A 20,349-nucleotide genomic window follows, 5' to 3' on the forward strand; every position below is an offset into this window, starting at 1 on the left:
TAAGTATCTGATCTGTTTCAGCAACCAGACTGTAAGCTTTTGGATGGAACAGTCTTCATTTTTCATCTTTATATCCCTTACACTTAGCTGAAAATCTGGTGTACAAGTGCTTAGATAATTGTTCAGCGACCACGGTAACAACAACAACAACAAAACCAGTAGGATGAATAGAGGACCGAATGTCTATTTGCCCTGCCTGTCTCCTAATTTGGGCAGTAGCAACCTGTAGCTTAAATGAACTCTTCTCGTCAGAGAGATGTATTTGGCTTTATGTGAAATATGTTCCAAATGGGCCATCTGAAATATGCTGAACCCCCCACCCCTGCTGAGTCTGAAAGACTCCAAGGGGGCACAATGGTAAGGGTACCTCCGTGGGTAAAGAAAAAAATAAGTGAAGAATAGAAGTAGGATTCAACAATATTAATATTCACAGTCAGTAGTCAATGGTGTCATGTGGGATCTTTTTCTAATTTCTGTTGTTTCATCTCTCCTTCTAACTTAGGTTTCCTCTTTCAGAGTTCCAATCAATTCTGAATGTTTTTGAACCCTCAAGAAAACAAAAAATCCTGCATTGTTCACAAAGGATACTTAAATTTAACCTCAAACTTAGATGAATTTTAGTGTTCATTCTGTCACAGTAAATATGAATCAGAAGCTTAATGATTAAAGTCTACAAATGTATCTGGAAATGTATGAAAAATGTATGCAAACATGTAAACATGCAAAACAAGCTGGAAACTTGCTTACAAACAACAGAGAGAGGTAAGATTCACTTACAGGAAGACAAAAGAGTAAGCACCAAGCCTGGACACCACACATAATTGTGGAAAAGATACCGGCCCCTAGATAAAGGAATTTAAATGACAACTTTGACATTATTAATAGAGATTATATTTAAGATTTTATTTATTTATTTATCTGTAGATGGATGCAATACCTTCATTCCATTCACTTCTACATGGTGCTGAGGATGGAATCCAATGCTCCATATATGCCATGCAAGTGCTCCACACTGAGCCACATCTCCAGCCCTTAAGAAACATTTTGAGGACATGAAAACTAACTTTTTTGAAAAGATGTGACATTTATACATTTATCATCAGGGTTCTCCAAAGACTGAAGTCCAGGGGGCTGTCCAGGTGTGTTCATTATTCATCTTTGTATCCCTTACACTTAGCTTAAAGTCTGGTGCACCAGAAGTGTGTTCTCCAGATGATTTGACTAGTGCTTGCAATGCATGGCCAGTTGCTTGATATGACATAGAAAGTTTTATCGTAATGAACTCTATGTGATTAAATTCTGGGCCCTAAACATAATGTTTGTAGCGAGTTCGCTCTCAAGTCCTTTGGTCTATAGAAATGTGTCTGCTGTGACTGTGGACGTTCCTGTTATCTTGCAGTTCTTTAAGGATTATAAAGACAATGATTTTCACTTTTATAACTCTCTAAATACATATGCTGGACATGTGTGTCAGGATTTTGCAAATTCTTGATTAACATGCATCCTAAATGCTAACAGATGGTTGGCAACATAACCAACAAAAATTTTACTAAGCTTCTTCTCATTAATATAAACAGTTTGAATTATTGCCATCTTCCATGTATTCTAGAATATTCCTTTAGTCCCCTTCTCTCAGGGAAATAATTTGTTAAATAAATAAACATTCACTCTAGAAATGGAGAAAACAAGCTTTATTATAATGATTTGAGATTTTTTTGTGCATGGTAAAGATATACATGAGTCTTGTTTCTCCTATGTTTCAAGACAGAATTAATTTAAAGTTTTATTGTAGACTAAAGCATCCAAAATACTGTGGTACGTATGTAGCTACGAACATACAAACACTTTGATGCACAGCGTTCATTCTTTAAATAGGCAGTCAGCATTTTGATTCATAAAATAACAAATGATAAGAATATATCAGTATCAATGTCAGAGAGCGCAAGACTTAGTGTTCTATACACAAAACATATGAAACGGACCTATAAAGATGGAATGTACAAAATCTAAAAAGAAAACAAAGGAAGCAAAAACCCTTCATACTCATACCTTGGATTGAAAGGCTATAGAGTTGAGAATGATACAAAAGAATTCTGTTACGAGAATACACTGTTGTGCTGGGGAGTAGCTCAGTGGTAGAGCGTTTGACTACCATGCGCGAGGCCCTGGGTTTGATCCCCAGCACTGCAAAAAAAAAAAAAACCAAAAACACTCTTGATGACAGAACATTCCCCATGTCATAAAGCAAAAGCATTGAGTTGAGTTTAAGGCTGTGTTGCTTTCAAAAGTTAATGGAAGTGCTGTACATTCATTGGAACAACATAGCCAATTTATTAACCTATTCTAGAATATTAATAGCTTTCATACATTCTCCACAAACAGATCACACAATCACTGCCACACAATTCATCTTTAGAAAGTTTTTAAGATTAGCATCATGATTTGTAGCTTACTGTCATTTAAAACAAAACAAAAAAGTATTTATACCAAATAAATCTTTAATGGGCACTTAGTTTCCTTTATGGCAATGCTAGATTCCTAGATATCAAAAATATTAAAAATAATTGTAAAGTTTAAAACCCTGCAACATTTACAGAAAGCAACAGTATTATACGACTTCCGGTTAAAGCAAAATTAGATAAGGTCTGCATCAAATAGCTTCAATTTTATCCTGCCTGGAAATGCCTTGTTTTTAAATTATTCAACTAAAAACACTCCTCCCTTTTCAGAAGCTGGTGAATAGAGAGGATGTCATAGTATTCAAATGTACAAAAAGATTTTTCCCATTTGAAGTGATCTGCAGATTATTTGCTGTTGACTTGCTGTTTCCTCCAATTTATTCAGTAGGTATTACCTAAGCATTTATGTTGACCCTTCAGTATGAGGATCCATAGATACTAAGTAAGGTACTACTATTCCAGTTAATTCCATTCTAGGATACCCTGTATATTTAGTAGTGGAAGCAAGTGTGCAATAGTTGCATGGATCTGGGGTATTAATTGGCCTCAAATCTAGTCTTAAGGAAACCTGGAGACTTGTTTAATTATGGGGTCTAAAACTTCACCAAAATACTATATGCCATTAAAAAAATGGCAAACACAGTCATAAAGGCTTTTTATTTATGTGTTTCAGGATGGTCAAGTAACTCCCTCCATCCCCATGTCCAGCAGGGGAGGTCTGTATTGGGGGAAAATGCATCGTCACTGACCTTCAAATCCTAATTGGCAATACTATGCTATAAGTGCCCGGGGGAATTTTGAGTGAGTACTTTCTCAGTGCTACTTATCATGAATGTATGACAGGTTCTATACACTTGACAAAGCGAAACCAAATAATAATGGTAGCCCAGAATAAAAGCCACTTATTTTAATATCCTTCTCAGTTTACCAGAAACCATTTTCCATAGAATGTGACAAAATTTCATTTAAATCTTATCTATTTGTATCTTATCAGCAGCACTTTCTCCCCAAAATATGCTCACCAGAAATACAGTAAATGCACATATGTATCCAGGTATGAAATGTTATCTATATTTTAATATATATGATTACATATTTTGGGGGAAAAATATAGTGTTTCCTGGAGTGCCCATAGCATAGGTTTAGTTAAGAGACAGCGGAACAGGTCCAAATCAAACTATCTATACATCCATTCCAGTTTGTGCCAAAATTGACATGGAAATAAATTAACTATGTATTTAGGTACTTGGCCTGATATGATATAATGGAGGCTGATTAATTTTTAAATTCATTTCTAAGTTCATAAGTACTTCAAAAGAAAAAAAAAAGAAAGAAAAAAAAGAAAACCCTCTGTAGGTAAACTAGTTTTAAAATCAATAGTCTAGGGCTGGGGATGTAGCTCAATGGTAGAGCATTTACCTAGTATGTCAAGGCCCTGGTTCAGGCCCCAGCACTGCAAAACCAGAGAAATAAACAAACATTAACAAAAAACCCAACAGTCTGTGATAGAATTTAAATAGGAAGCCATTTACACTTATGAAAATAAACTAAAATTAACAACCAATTTAAAAGGTTTTCTTTTAAATAGTCCAGGAACTGTTAAGAGTCTAGCCTCCCTTTTAGGCAGAACATTTTATAGTAAATGGCAAAATGAAATTCCTTCCCCCAGGATGTAAACTCCAAGGAGACAGGGATGTTTTTGTTTGTTTTATCTATTAGTCTATTCCCAGTGCCTAGAACCTAGAAGGGACTCTGTAAATAGGAACATTTTAATTCAAAGTCTTGGGCTGCAGGTGCAGCTCAGTGGTAGAACTGGCGCTTACATTTGCAATTTCCAGCACCAAGAAAAAAATTAAAAAAAAAAATCAAAGACTTATTTCACTGGCATTAGGAAACATCTTAGTTTAACATTCTAAAAATTTTATTGGATTTTATAACTTCATCACACAGACTTGATAATTCAAAAACTAAAAAATTAAAAAAAAATTAAAAAATACTAAACCTAAATGTTACTCTTTCTGAAAAAGCTTTATTTTCAGAGCTGATTTGGGCATAATAAATTTAATGGACAACTGGAAGTTGCTAGATTCCCTTCCAATTTTTAAAAAGTCCTGTATAGAGGATGGCTGAATTTTAAATTAGTAAGTAATAAGCATCACATTCATATAATAATACGTACAGGAAATGTTTTCTTATAGTACAAGTTCTAAGGTGCTTTTAATGAAAAAGATCCCAAAGTCATTATTGAAAACATCAAACATGACATCCTGTTTGGTAGAACTGAGTAGAAAATTAAACAGTGGAAACAGACTGCATCTTATTTTACAGTATCAATGACAGATTGACTAAATTGCTCTTAACATTTCTCAAAATGCATTTATACTTAGTTCAGATGTAAGTCCAGTTCAACTTTTATTTTGACCTGTTTTTCTCATTTTTCTTCTCTTTTGAAAACACAAGACGATCAGCCACCACCATCGTTCCCGGGAAATGGCAAACATCAAACCTGTGTTAGGGCTTGCTCCACAAGGACGGCTTGAGCTGCATTAGTAAAGGAATGTGCTGAAGAATGGCTGGACAGAATGCTTCTGTCTTTCAGAGTGCTGCCTATTTCAATACACCAAAGCTATATATATATTTATATTATACATTCTATCTTACCCTAATCATGTTTACATAGTCCCTTGATACCTCTACTATTCATTGAACAATGATAAATAACCATAACATGCTCTTACCTGTAATGCTCTCAAGATAACAGAACTTTGGTAACACTCGCTAAGGGGAAGTCATTAATCAATCCACATGCCTTTGGTTGACACCATCGGTCCTCCAAAGGGCTGCTTATGGCTCTCTGTCCTAGGATACTGGTGTCCTACTACATGTGCTGACATTTTGCAGAAGGTAAAGCTCTTGCTTTCATGAAGTGGAAGAGGAAAGAAAGACACATGTGAAAACATGGCACAGATACAACATGACCTTTTCTTGATTACGTTCCAGTATATGCATCTGGAGTTAATGGGGCTATTCGTTGACTGTAAGGTAGTATTACTTCTGTAAGATGACTTTTCAAAGCATCAGAGATTTTCAGGTTTCTCGGAAAATGTACTTTGTTTTCTGATACCAGGTGAGTGGGAAAGAGAAGGTGAAAAGAACAGACAGAAAGGATCTTTGATCTAATCCAGAAAGGCTGGGAAATCTGCATTGACTCTCCAGTGTTGTCTGCAAATCAAAGCTGGGAGGATTTTGCAAGACAGCCTCAATTTTTTTTTCTGAAGTAAGTAATATGTAGTTGTCGATTACCAGCTCCCCCTGCCCAAAGAAGGAAGGAAGGAAGGAAGGAAAGAAAGAAAGAAAGAAAGAAAAAACCATACTGTAAAAGTGAGGTTAGAAGGTTCCGCAGGTCTTCTGACCTGGGTTAAATAAAGTATATAAGGACGACAGAATTTGTTTTTGGAAGCTCTGCGCAAAGGCTATCATTCACAGGATCAACAAATATTTTTACATATGCTAGTTTTTGTTTAATGTTTGTTTGATTTGCAAAATTAATTTAACTACATAAATCCCTGTCCTATAAGCCATAGTTCACAGGTGTAAAACTTCGCAGTTTGTATATTCAGTAGAAGACTTTTTTTTTTAAACCCTAATAGTGAATTTTAGAAATTGGATGAGCAGTTTTTTAAGGAAATTGTTACATTCAGAAATAACCATGGAAAGTTCATCAACGATTCCTTCTAGCATGAAAAGTCTAGTCATAATCTGGTCCCGGGTGGAGAAATCCATTCCAGTTTATAGTGCAAGACCGTCTCGAGGGGACATCCGGCTGGCCACCGTTACTGTAGGTATCGATAGACCTTGAAACAGTGATTTCCAGAGTCTGCAACCACAACATGGCCGTCTGAAGTTAGGGCTAGGCCTTGGGGGCCGTAGAGCGGGTCAGCAGATGTGTTAATGTAGGACAAAAACGATCCACTCCCATCAAACACCTGTGAAAACAGAAAGCCAGATCATCAGGGAAGACGTGATGGTAATGTGCTGAAATACGGTTTACAGAACGCTGGATGCTAACAGCTTTAATATAAAAGTGTGCTCACTCCTAGGTTTTCTTAGACTCCTTGGGCATAGCCCTTCCCTCCACTCATTCTTACCTTGCTTCTCCTCCTGCCTCTCTTTGCACCCAGAGTCACTGATAGAGAACACTCCCTTGGCTGCCAGATCTCCCTTTGATTCTGAAACTAGTCGCACAATGATTTGGTAGGGACGGCACTGGATAGTGCTTAAAAAATGAATGAACCTTATTTTTCAGGCTGTTTTGTCTTCTTTTCCTTCCAGCTTTAAATCTCCACCTCATGCCCACTCTTGTTTTGTTTTGGGTATTGGGGATTGAATTCAGGGGCACTGGACCACTGAGCCACATCCCTATTTTATATTTTTATTTAGAGACAGGGTCTCATTAAGTTGCCTAGCGCCTCATCTTTGCTGAGGCTGGCTTTGAACTTGCAATCCTCCTGCCTCAGCCTCCTGAGGTGCAGGGATTATGGGTGTGAACCACCTCACCTGGCTCACGTCCACTCTTAAGGAGAAAAATCAGCAACCAGATCAAAGAATGATCCTGAGTCACAATGGGCTATGGCAAAAATCGAGATTTTTTTTTGCTTTTCCCAAAAAAGAATAAATTGTAAGAAGTCCATGGTTCAATGTGTATGTTTAGATATGAAAAAGGTCTTCTTTTTGATTAATAACCTTCTTATAAAATAAAAGGAACAAATTGAGGTCCTTATGCTTTTTCTTTACCAGAGCCAGCCTGGTTTGTTTTGACCATATACCACTTTCTTTGGCCCACGTGGTGTTTTTGTTGTTGTTGTTGGTTTTTTTTTTTTTGGTAGTGATTTAACTCAGGATTGAACCCAGGAGCATTCCATCACTGAGACATATCCCCAGCCCTTTTTTTATATTTTTGAAAGAGGGTCTCTCTAAATTGCTTGGGGCCTTGCTAAGTTGCTGAGGCTGGCTTTGAACTTGTGATCCTCCTGCCTCAGTCTCCTGAGTCACTGGGATTTACAGGCATGTGTCACCACTTCCACTGGCCCACTTCGTGTTTTAAAAGGCAGTGTAACTAGTGGTGCTATGAGGGCCACAATTTTTAGCACTGATAGTCCCATATAGTCCTATTTAGTGAACTTGGTTTACTTCTGTGGTACATTAGACCCTTGACATAGTTCTCATGAGATAGAGAATGTCTCTTCCAATATAGATGTCCTCTGGGATAATTAAGCAAGGTAAGTAAGTATATTGGAGAAATCAAAGCATTTGTTATATTTATAGTCTCAATTCTTTTCCTGAGAAGTACCTGTTTCATATTCAAACTGATGATGGAAGCGGTCCTCACAGAGATACCTGAAAGTGGCTGGATTTGACAGTGCACTCTGGGTTTTCAGAAACACATACGGCCACATTAGCAAGGATGAAGAGTGCCATCTGGAAATATGTATTTAGATCCATGAAGGTATGAACACAGAGAAACTAGAGAACGGTCTTCCTTCAACTTGAGGATCCAAAAGCTTTGTTCTTAATGTAAAGAATTATGTTTTAGTGCTTTTTTCCATTTCTGGAATGTAACCAGTTTTGTTTTGTTTTTAATATTCAACCAAAATGCCAGATGCCATTCTATTATTCCTAAGCCATGCAAACATAAATTCATTACTGTTATTATAGAATTGTTAATATTTTACTTTGAAATAACTAGATTCACAGGAAGTTACAAAGACAGTAGTAAGAGGTCCTGTTTACCCTTCATCCGGTTCCCTGAATGCTTCTGTCTTCTATACTTACACTGCCGCATAAAACTCAACAAATTGACTAAGATATATGCATATAGATTGTATGTTATTTTATCATGTGTACAGATTTGTGTAACCACCACTAAAATCAACAGAACTATTACATCCTCATGAAGACCTTACTCTTGCTACTCCTTGAGAGTTACCCGACTTCCCTGCCCCGCTGCCCTCACAACCACTACTCTTTTTTTCCCTCTCTATAATTTTGTCATTTTTAGAATGTTACATAAATGGAATCACGTAGTATGTGAACTTTTCAAAGTGGCTTTTTCACTCACCACAATGCCCTTGAGATGCATCCAATCTACTGAGTGTATCATTAGCCTATTTTAAATGCTGAGTAGTATTCCATAGTGTGGAAATATCACAACTTGTTTAGCCATAAATCTACTGAGGGACATCTTGGTTAATTCAGTTTGGGGCTATTACAAATATCCGTTCTATGAATGACAGCATAGAAGCTTTTATGTGGACATAGTTTCCACTTCTCTGGGATACACTCCCAGGAATGCAACTTCTGGGTTGCATAGTAAGTATATGTTTATAGTTTTTTTAAAGAAACTGCCAAACGGGCTGAGGAGGTGGCTCAAGCGGTAGCGCGCTCGCCTGGCATGCTCGGGGTGCTGGGTTCGATCCTCAGCACCACATAAAATAAAATAAAGATGTTGTGTCCACCTGAAAACTGAAAAAAATAAATATTAAAAATTCTCTCTCTCTTTAAAGAAAAAAAGAAACTGCCAAACTATTTTCAAGGTTGATTGTGCTATTATGTGTTCCCAATAGCAATGTAGTAGTGATCTAATTTCTCCACATTCTCACCGGTATTTGGCATTATCAATAATTTTAATTTTAGCTGTTCAAATATGATTGCAATAGTACCTCATCATGGTCTTAATATGCACTTTTCTAATGTCTAATGATGTTGAACATCTTTTCATGTGTATATTGAGTCAATGAAACTTCTCTTTATCTCTCTTGTCTACTTTCTAATTAGTGTAACTAGTGGTGCTATGAGGGCCACTAGGGTTATTTTATTGTTGAGTTCTGAGAATCCTTTTTTCTTTTTTTGGGTACCAAGGATTGAACCCAAGGGTGTTTGACCCCCAAGTCATATCCCCCGACTATTTTTATATTTTATTTAGAGACAGGGTCTCCCTAAGTTGCTTACAGCCCTAAGTTGCTGAGGCTGGCTTTGAATTCATAATCCTCCTGCCTCAGCCTCCAGAGCTGCTGGGATTACAGGCGTGTCACTGCACGTGACAGTTCTGAGAGTCTTTACACACACATGGCGTAAGCCCTTCGTCAGGAATGTGGTTTGAATATGTGAAGGCTAGAGAGGAAAAAGGGACAGAAAGGGTGGGGAAGGGGATCTCATGAAAATCAAAGAGAAATAATAAAACAGGAAAGGGAACAGGGCATGGGAGGATGGGGGAGGGCAGGGGTGACATAATGGGGACTGATATTAACCAAATTATATCATTACACTGTGTGCATGTTTGACTATGTAACTACAAATTCTACCATTATGTATAACTGTAATGCACCAATAAAAAAAGTGGGGGGAAAATGTGGTTTGTAAATATTTTCTCCCATGTCTGTTTGCCTCTATTTTTAGCCTTATCTGTTTCACAGATCCAGATGTTTATGTTTGATGAAGTCTAATTTATTCTACTTTCCCCCTTATGCATAGTTAAAAACCTCTTCACCAAGCTCTAGATCTCCAAAAGTTTCTTAAAATCTTTTAAAAGTTTGTTTTCTAAAACTCCAATCTCCTAGCTTTCCATTTAAACCTATGATCCATTTTGAGATAATATTTTTATAAGATGAGATTTATTTATTTTGCCTCAGTGGTTATCTTATTTGCAACAGCCCCATTTGTCGAAAAGGGTGTCTTTGATTCATCCATTAAATTGCTCTATGTCTTCCTCAAAAAAATCAGTTGGCCATACGTGTGGGGGGACTACTTCTGGATTGTGTCCTGTCGATGTGACTGTCCTTTCACCAGTACCACATAGGCTTAATTAATGCAGGTATATAGAAATCCGGAGAAGCAATTCCTCTCAATTTATTTTTCTTTTTCAGTATTGTTGTAGCTATTCCTGTTTCTTTGCTTTGCCATATAAATATTAAAATAATCTTGTTTGTTATCTACAAAAAAAATACTGCTTAGATTTTGTGTTAAAAACCTGTATATTAATCGGAGTCAGTTGATGGTGCTTCATGTTGATCTATCCCTGTTGAGTCTTGTCATCCATGAACATCCTTTATCTATCCCTTTATTATTTAATCTTCTTTTATCAGCATTTTATAGTTTTCAGCATATAAATACTGGATATATTTTGTTATTATACCTAAATATTTCAATTTTTCTTTTTTTTTTTGCAATTGTCAGTAGTATTGTATTTTGAATTTTTGGCTTCCATGTGCTCATTGGAAGCACACTAGTACAGCTGATTTTTGTTATGTTGATCTGGTATTCTGTGATCTGACTCAACTCCCCTATTAGTTCTAGGAAACTTTTAGAGATTCCTTGGCATTTTTCATGTAAATGATCCTTTATCTTCAAACATGCAAAGTTTTAAATTTCCTCCTTTCCAACTTGTAAGCTTTTCATTTCCTGTTTCTTCTTTATTGTGCTGGCTGAACCTTCCCGTACTATGTTGGATAAGGATGGTGAGGACAGATATCCTTGCTTAGTCCCTGACTGTACACGAAAGGTGTTCAGATGTTCACCCAAGAGAAAGCTGCTAACCAAAGGTTTCACAGATGTTCTTTATCAAGTGGAGAAAGAGGGCTGGGGATGTGGCTCAAGCGGTAGTGCGCTCGCCTGGCATGTGTGCGGCCCGGGTTCGATCCTCAGCACCACATACCAACAAAGATGTTGTGTCCGCCGAGAACTAAAAAATAAATACTAAAAATTCTCTCTCTCTCTCTCCTCTCTCACTCTCTCTTTAAAAAAAAAAAAAAAAAGTGGAGAAAGAGTCTCTATTCCATCATGAAAGTGTATCAAATGCTGTCAAATGTTTTTTATGCATCAATTAATATCATAATTTTTCTCCTTTAGACTTATAATATGGTGGATTAATATTGACTGACTTTTAAATTCTAAGCTGGCCCTGCATCCCTGGAATAAACTCTACTTGGTCATAGAGGGATTTTTACATATTGTTGAATTCCATTTCTCAGTATTTTATTAAAAATTCTGGGATGAACACGGTGTATTTATGAGGAATACGTATGTCTGTAGTTTTGTTTTTTTTTTGTACTGTCTGTGTCTGATTTTGCTATCACAACTTCAGCAGCAGGATTCAAAGTGAGTTGGGAAAGTGTTTCCTTGTTTTCTCTTTTCTGGAAGAAACTATGTAGAATTAGCATTAATTTTTCTTTAAACAGTTAGTAGAATTCTTCAGTGAAACCCTCTGAGCCCTGACATTTCTTTCTGGAGAGTTTGAAAACTATGAATTAAATTTCCTTAACAGTTATAGGGCTATTCAAATTATTTATTTCATACTGAGTGAGTTATACAATTTGTACTTTCTGACAAATTGTCCATTTTATCTAAGCTGTTAAATCTGTAATATGTAGAGTGTTTACAGAATTCTCTCTCTCTCTCTCTCTCTCTTTTTTTTTTGGTAGCAGGGATTGAACCCAGGAGCACTTAACCACTAAGTCACATCCCCAGCCCTTTTAATATTTTATTTAGAGACAGGGTCTCTCTAAGTTGCTTAGGGCCTTGCTAAATTGCTGAGGCTGGCTTTGAACTTTCAATCCTCTTGCCTCTGGGAATACAAGCATGAGCCACTGCACCTGGCTTATGTGTGCTTTTTAAATTGAAACACTAAATAACAAGGAATAGCTAAAGGCTTAATAATTACTATAATTTTATGGTAATGATGAGTATAAGTGACAACTGGGGGTGTCTGCAACAACTGTAATCTGACATAAAAATTTCTTTGATTTTTTTCTTGGTGACAAAATCATAGGTATTACTAAAACTACTGTGGATTGTTACCTATACTCAAAATAAAGGGAAATGACAATTTTCACTCAGAAATTAGTAAAAATAATAATGTAGTATTTTTGCTCAATGAATTTTTTGAATTCCATCCGTAAATGAACCCAAATTGGGGTTCTATGGGATCCATGTTTAAAGCCCTGAAATAGAGGATCTCCTGCTGTAGGCATGTGCCTTTGGTCTACTCCAGCTTGCATTGTTTGGTCCTTCTGGTGACTTAACCAGTGGAGAAGGGAAAACACTCCCAATCTGGGGGACACCAGTTCTTCTTCATTCTGAACAAATCCTAACATCTAACCATATTCATGATGGGTATTCAGTGTACCTGGATCCTGCTGTTTCCCCAGTCTGCCACAATGATGTTTCCATTGGAATCCACTGCTACACCTGTGGGGGCATTAAACTGCCCATTTCCTTCTCCGTTGGAGCCAAACTTCAACATGAATTCTCCTTCCTGATTAAACACCTGTGGAAATATTTTTAAATTGTTTTACATTAAAATCATGGACCCAACATTAGGGACTTAAAAAATCTCTCTCTGAACAGGTTACTTGCAACAAAACCTGTAATATAAGGCATTCTGGGGGGAAAAAAGTAAATCTACAAACTGAAGCTGTCTATCACTTGTGGTTCTTCAACGTACTACAGAAACCTGATTCATAATTTATTTAAGTCACTCTTCTCTTTCTTACGGTTTATATCTAGTTATTAAGTACTGATGTGAAAAATACTTTTGTTGTAAATCATAAAATACAAATATAAGGTGGTATGAGTAAGTAGAGCTATAATCTTCAGCAATATTATTCTTTCTGACTTAAATAGCTCAATTTCAAGAATGGACATTGTATTTCCAGTGGGATAGAAAGTCATTCAGTTTGGACCAGAGTGGGGTTTTTTGTTAGGTCAGAAAGCTCAGAATCTATTACTGTTTTCCTACATCACATAACAAGAAAGAGGAGGCTGGACTCCATACAAGAGGAGATTCAGTGTGTGTGTGCGTGTGTGTATGTGTGTATGCACAGCCACTTGCACAATGGCAGCAGGTGAAGAGTAAGCAAAGGACTTAATCCAGTTAATATAGGTAGTCTATATGATTCTAAGGCTTCGACAAACAGAACCTACAGAGATTGTTAGAAGTGAGGGGATACATAGAACGCTTTTTTTTTTTTTTTTTTTTTTTGGTACTGAGAATTGAACTCAGGGGCACTTAACCACTGAGGCCCATCCCCAGCCCTTTTTTATATTTCATATAAGACAGGGTCTTGCTGGGTTGCTTAGGGCTTTGCTAAATTGCTGAGGCTGGCTTTGAATTCATGATCCTCCTTCCTTAGCCTCCCAAGCTTCTGGGATTATAGGCATGTGCCACCACAGAAATCTTAAGCAAATTCTCTTTGATTTCTGATGTGATCAAGCAATGGAATTTGCTGTGGTTAAGTAAATATTTTTATTAATACAATGTTACTATGTTTTATATATATGTGTGTGTGTATATATATATTTTATATATATTATATATAATACAGAGTACTGATTTTGAGATAATTAACATTTTAATGTGTTAATGTTATCATTAACATTTTAATGATAACACTACAGTAAATATATTCTATCTTGATGCTTAGATGATACTTAATGGTTCTGAAATGTCTCTTGAGACTTTATTTTAAACATCCATCACCATGATGTCTAGATGCACAGAGATAGTCACTAACAAATCAAAAAAGGACTACACTCCAGGTACCTTTAGAGTAAGATGACTTAAATGTGGCCTGAGAAAGTTCACCATATGTGAGCGTAGATCTAATTTGAGGATGAGCTCAGAACCTTTGAGGACTTCTTTGGTTCTTCACAAGGAACAGACATAAGAACAACCAGCTTTCATTATGGTGTTTTAAGTTTTCCCTGACTGAAGGCTGGGGTGTGGTTCAGTGGTTCAGAACTTGCCTAGCACGTTCCAGGACCTGGGTTTAATTCCCAGCACACACAACCCCTCTACCTCCCCAAAAATAAAGCATAAAAAGTACCCTGATTCTTTCTGTCACCTTTTATCCACATCTTTCTAATTTTAAAGACCAATGGGAACAAATAAAATATATAAAAGAAAAAGGCCAATGGGAATGTGTCTATGCTGTTGAAGACACATTTATTATTCTCTGATCTTTCCCTGATTAATTCCTACAAATAATAAGTTTGTTTGTACTTATCTTTCTGAGTCACTGTATTTCCTTGGCATAACTGCTGCTTCTTCATATTAGAATAATGGAGAATGCTGAATCTTGCCTTACTTGTTTTATAATAAAAAGAAAATATATGTAGTCATCTCCCCTAATCTGGGGTTTTATTTTCTTCAGGTTCAGTTACCTATACCACTGGAGCAGGAAAATATGATGTGCAAAATTCCAGAAATAAACAATTCATAAATTATAAGTAACTTTCATTATAGTATATCGTTTTAATTGTTCTATTCCATTATTAGTGATTACTGTTAATGGCTTATTGTGCCTTATTTATAAATTTAACTTCATCATAGGTATAAATAAGAAAAATATAGTATTTATATAGAGTTTGTACTGTATAGTTTTGGGGGCTCCCCCGGGGGTCTTGGAACTATTCCCCAATCATGTACTGCAGGGGCTGGGAAGTGTAGCTCAGTCGTAGAGCACTTGCCTAATGTGTGAAGGCCTGGGTTCAATCCCCAGTGTTACGGGGGGGGGGGGGAAGTACTGTAAATTGCTAAAGAACTAACTAGAGCAGACTTACTTAGTAGCACTGACTTATGAGTACAGTTTTTACATTTACCAACAGAGAAGTGACCTGAGTTCAGAACTACTGCTGTCACGTGGGAAACCAAAGAGCCCACGTATTTCAGACAAGTTGCACGTCAGTAGCTATCAGAGAGAAGAGAAAAACAAAAGGCTATGACTTTCTTAACTAAGAAGAAAACTGGGTTTAAAGAATTAAACTAATCTATCTCTACTGTATTGAGAACTTGATGAGTTTTCAGAACTTTAATGATTATAAATTTCTCATATTTTGTTTTCCATCTAAAAGTCATTGAATTACTTAAAAATCATTCAGATGAAAACATATTAAGAGGCAGAAATATGAGCTGAGATTTTTATAACTTAGCTCTCTGTTAAGTATTTATAACATTAAAAAAACTGACAATAATTCTTTCTTGATTTCAAAATCTTCATCATGTCAAATACCTGAATGATATGAAAGTTTTTCTTGATAACCCTAGCCCTAATTATACAAACACATTCCCCCCTCCCTTCTCTCGTTTGTTTCTAGAGTGTCAGGGCTGATTAATAGGAGCTGTCCCACTACAAACTGTTGATCCATAGAGGCTGCCCAGAGCATAGGACAGGAAAGACTCTGAGGCCACCAAGTAGCTTGGTGGAAAAGAGCAACTGGATTAATCATTGTCTTCCGGTGGGTGGGTGGGTGGGTGGGAGGGCAGCACTTATGCCAGGCATTTCCTAGTCTCTGCCCCTGTGAGGATCTTTCTGGGTTTTGTTCTTGTTGAATGCCCTGGAGCTAAACAAATGGTTCCTCTATAGAGTGATGGAGGGTAGGAAGAAGGATCACAGCCTGTGTTCTAAAAAGTGTCAATCAGAGCTGATCAATAGAAGCTGCCCACAGCGACCCCCTCACAGAAATATGAGCTCATTCTACAGCAGTGTTATGGCCCCTGAAGATAGGTACATGCTCACTTCCTGATGCCTTTTTGATATTTTTTCCTCCTCCTCCTCCTCCCACCCCAGTGGAATTTTCCTATCATCTTCTTCCTTTAGACACCTCCCTTAGAGTGGGACCACAGGGAATGCAGCTTATCTGCAGTGGGTGTAGGGGGCGCTGTACCACTGTATGAGCAACCCTGGAGACAACATCATGGCAGAGAATTGCTATAACAAGGCAGGCAAAGCTGGACATTCTTTGCCCTCATCCTGCCCCATCTCCCTGGCTTACTGTGCTCTACTCTTTGCACAAGAGCTGACATTCATCAAAAAAAGCTCAATGACTTTCCATTTACTCAGGTTAAGGAGATCTTCCAGGATGGGCTGAGAAATGTAGCAATTAAGAAGAACTTCTGAGTATTAAAAATCCTACTCCTTACCTGGCTATTCCAGTTACCAGCACAGAAAAGTAATTATTAACTTTGGTTGCTCAGCGGTTGTCTCTAAGTGCAAACATTAGTCATTGGCCTACCACTTAAGCTGTTTCCTTATTTTTCCATCAAAATGACTCACTTTTAAACACTTAAATGAATTTATAAGAAAAACTTTGGATCAGTTTTATGAGTACAAACAGTACCACTTGATATAAAAGAAGGAAACCCTAAAAATATTTTTCTTTTTTTTGGTAGTGCTAGAGATCAAACCCATGGCCTCAGGCATAATAGGCAAAAACTCTACCACTGAGCTACATCCCTAGTCCTAATCATCCTAAAAATTAACACATTAAAATGTCAATAAATAGTAAGATTTATAAAAACCAAATATGTGTGTCAGAGCACTGCCCATGGCCACCTGACATACATCAGTGGTCAAGAAGATCAATAAGTGTTTTCTCGTCATAACAGTAAAGCAGAAATATGCCTGAGTTACCTTATTAGTTCTTGATTTTCCTCATAATAATGTTTAAATTTTCCTCTCCCTGTACTCAGTAAGAAGGATGTACTATATTATTTAAAAAGGCCCATTATTTTCTAACTAACACCAAAAGTGTGAAAGTATTTTAAATTATGAAATATACCATATGAATATACATAATTCCTAACCCACTTCCCCCAAGTCTGTTGAAGCACAATTCTTGTAGATTTTATTTTAAAGGCATTTTGGTTCATGAAAATTGAAAAAGTGATTTTTGTTTTAATCTGTCAGATAGCCACAAAATATTAAGTTTCAGAAAGTTCTGTTTCTACATTCAAGAATTTGCTTTTTAAAACTTAATTTTCAGATCGTCTTTGATAAATTTTCTAATCATCTTTAATAAAGCAACTGCCACTGTATTTTGTTCAGTTCCCTGACTCTTTGAAGTCTGTATGTCCACATGAAAATCTGCATTTTTAAGCATAAGCAAAATCTACTCTTTTTTGGTTGATTTCCTTAAATCCTGAGTATCTATGTAAGTATTGTACGTTGTTCTCTCCCAGACCAATTTCTCCACAAAAGCAGCTTAAAAAAAAAAAAAGTAAACAACAACTGATGTGTTCATAGTACCTTGACAGAATGATTATGGAAATCTGTAACAATAATCTCATTATTGCTATTTACAGCTGCAAAATGAGGACCTGCAATAAAAAATGGAAAAAAAATTATGTAATGACTACAACAACAAAAATAATTGCAACAGGGCAGTTACTATAACAATAACAAACTGAATACATTAACTTGATTATTTAAGAAAGAACAAATAACCAAAGACCCCCATCCCTGCATGATCATATAGCCAGCCCTTTGTGCTCTAGATAATGTGGATCCTATGTTATTCTGCACTTGGGATTGTCTAGTCTGACTTTTCCCGGATCAAGCAAAGAGTTCCAGCAGCCCTAACAAAGTAGGACCGGCAGTAAGCATCAGAATTCATTCTCCACACCATCATCTGAAAGTCACACCTGACAGCTTCTCTGAATACATTAGTCTTTTTTTAGGATCCTAAAAAAAAAGTGTTTATTAAGGAAAGATATGAGGACACTTAGCCCTGGAAAAGAGACTCCAGTATGTAATTTTTCTTTTCTAAAAAATTGAGCAGGAAACCCACTTTCATAATTTGGAGTGACATTCAGAACCTGGCAGGACAAAGAACTGGAGACAAAGCCACAAAGAAAGATTATGCAAATGAATGTAAAATGCCCAAAGCATCCTTTCAAAATGAAAATGAACTGTGTTCAGCCTCTTCTTGCAGATGTGAAAAAACCGAAGCTTGTGATTGCTAAGTGACACTCCCAGAAGAGAAGTAAGAGACTTCCTCCCTGCACTTGGCAAACATTCTGAACCCTTGTTCTCATAATCACTTAGGTGAAATAAATTCCAACTAGAGGCTCTTTAAATAAAACTTCAGTATGGAAAACAGGAGTTACTCCATTGTTCCTCAAAGAGTTTTATTTTAAATGCATATTTTACCTAACATAAATATTTGAGGAGCAGACTTGTGCACTGTGAATTGGGACCCCAAAGCAACCACACATGAACTGTAGTCTGACTTACTGGTGGAGTAACTGAAAAGCATCTAAGCATGCTTCAGCTTAGATTTCATCCCCAGCATCTTTCCCCAAAGCCAGCAAACACCCTGGGGATGTGGCATCTTCAACATGCTCCATCATGCAAATGAGAGCAGAAGAAGCATAAAAAAGGGGGTTTACATATTACCGTGGAGTGTACCTGCAAACTGCCTGTCCCCATTTCCTCGGCTACCAAACCTGGTGACTATTTTCCCATTTGGTTGGAAGATAAACACGCAGCATGCTTTGTTGTCCACCACAATAATGTGCCCGTTGCGGTCCACAGAAACTCCTTTGGGCCCCATCAGCTTTCCCGATCCAATTTTTGTCTGTTAGAAACAAGTGCAGAAATTGAGTACAGACCTCAAAGTTTAAAACACTAGAGAACATGAACTTAGATACTGTTTCAGTAAACGTTGGCTCGAATGTTCAGGCTGCACAGGTACTCAGGCACCCAGTGATCTCTGTCTCAGCAAACTGGCTTTGTCACATCTAGTATCTGCTATGAGTATTTATATGAAAATCTTATTTTTTAAAAGGGATCGCCACCACCAAAAATGTTCTAGAATTTCCTAGCCTGGGGTCACAATGCCCTCTTCTAAAGAGGCGGTGTAGTTGAGTGACAGGTCAGTCACTGGGTTAGGAGTCAGAGAACTGTCCTGCTGCTGTCACTTGCTTTCAGCACCCCCGATGTGGCCCAAATTTAATTGCTTTAATTTCCAGATTTCTCATCTATTAAAAAAAAAGTCAAAAAACCCCCACCAACCTGTGTTATTAAACTTTCAATGGTACTTCTGGAATATGTGTTAAGTAAAATAATGTAGGTAGGGCTGGGGTTGTAGTTCAGTGGAGAGTGTTTGCCTAGCATGTGTGAGGCACTGGGTTCGATTCTCAGCACCACATATGAATAAAATAAAGGTACATTGACAACAAAAATTAAAAAAATAATAATAATGTAGGTAAAGGGTTTAATGTGGAGCACACAGTAAGCACTCACTAAAAGGAAGCCATTGTTGTTATTGTTACCTAGCACTCTTGATGTTGAAACTGCCAGGCATCTGCCACTGACCTTGACTAGAATTCAGTTCCACATGAGTGGAAGTCGCGTCTGTTTTATCCACCACTTCCTGGTGTATAACAAATACTCAACAAGAATTTACTAAATAAACTTTAAAAGACTAGATTATTAGTGGGTAATCATGATGAAATGGTTTCACTCTTCACTTTATTTTAAAAGGACAGAAAAGCATGAGATTGCTATCAACCATATATCATAAACACTTTAAGTTTCATTCATGTTCCTGAATCAATTAAATTTAGTGAATACATAAATGCATGTTGGAGATGCAGTTTAAATTAGTCTCATTTTTCTACCTCCGTTTTAGAGCGCTCATAAAGAACTGCTTCACGCACTTACCTCTACTTACTAGCTCTACAGACCTGAGCACCCACCATGTACTCGATATTGTGTTCCAGGCTTGTGGTAAATAAACACAGATAAGACACAGCTTCTGCCTCAAGGATGTCTCTGTCACACTGGCACCCATGCCTCAAGCGTCAGAGGGAAGCACATTTATGTGTGTTTTTATGAGAGCTCTTTCAGCTATATTATTGAACAAAGCAAGGTATTGAGTAGGGAGTACAGTCTTGAGTCCACTTGGGTTAAGTGTATGCACACAGGCATGTATGTATAGTCAGCCCAAGCATCCTGGGCTCTGCAAATGCAGACTCAACAAATCTCAGATTGAAAATATTCAGAAGACAAAAGAAAAAAGTCTGTGTGTGTGCTGAACTTACACAGATTTTTTT

At 37.0% G+C, this 20,349-nt stretch overlaps 1 protein-coding gene across 7 annotated transcripts in view; it reads right to left on the reverse strand.

Moving 5' to 3' along the window:
• Positions 1-5,957: 5,957 nt before the first annotated feature.
• Positions 5,958-20,349, reverse strand: part of TRIM2 (tripartite motif containing 2) — a 109,013-nt gene continuing 94,621 nt past the window's right edge. For all 7 annotated transcript variants that reach the window (XM_081303628.1, XM_081303627.1, XM_081303632.1 and 4 more), the window contains exons 9-12: positions 18,701-18,869; positions 17,540-17,610; positions 12,640-12,780; positions 5,958-6,445 (exon numbers count right to left, since the gene is read on the reverse strand). In XM_081303628.1, the coding sequence (XP_081159754.1) occupies positions 6,293-6,445; positions 12,640-12,780; positions 17,540-17,610; positions 18,701-18,869 (534 nt within the window). In that variant the 3' untranslated portion in view covers positions 5,958-6,292. The remainder of the gene's footprint in view (positions 6,446-12,639; positions 12,781-17,539; positions 17,611-18,700; positions 18,870-20,349) is intronic.

The sequence above is a fragment of the Spermophilus citellus genome (assembly GCF_964194105.1).
Source record: "Spermophilus citellus genome assembly, chromosome: 8".
Taxonomy (NCBI): Eukaryota; Metazoa; Chordata; class Mammalia; order Rodentia; family Sciuridae; genus Spermophilus; species Spermophilus citellus.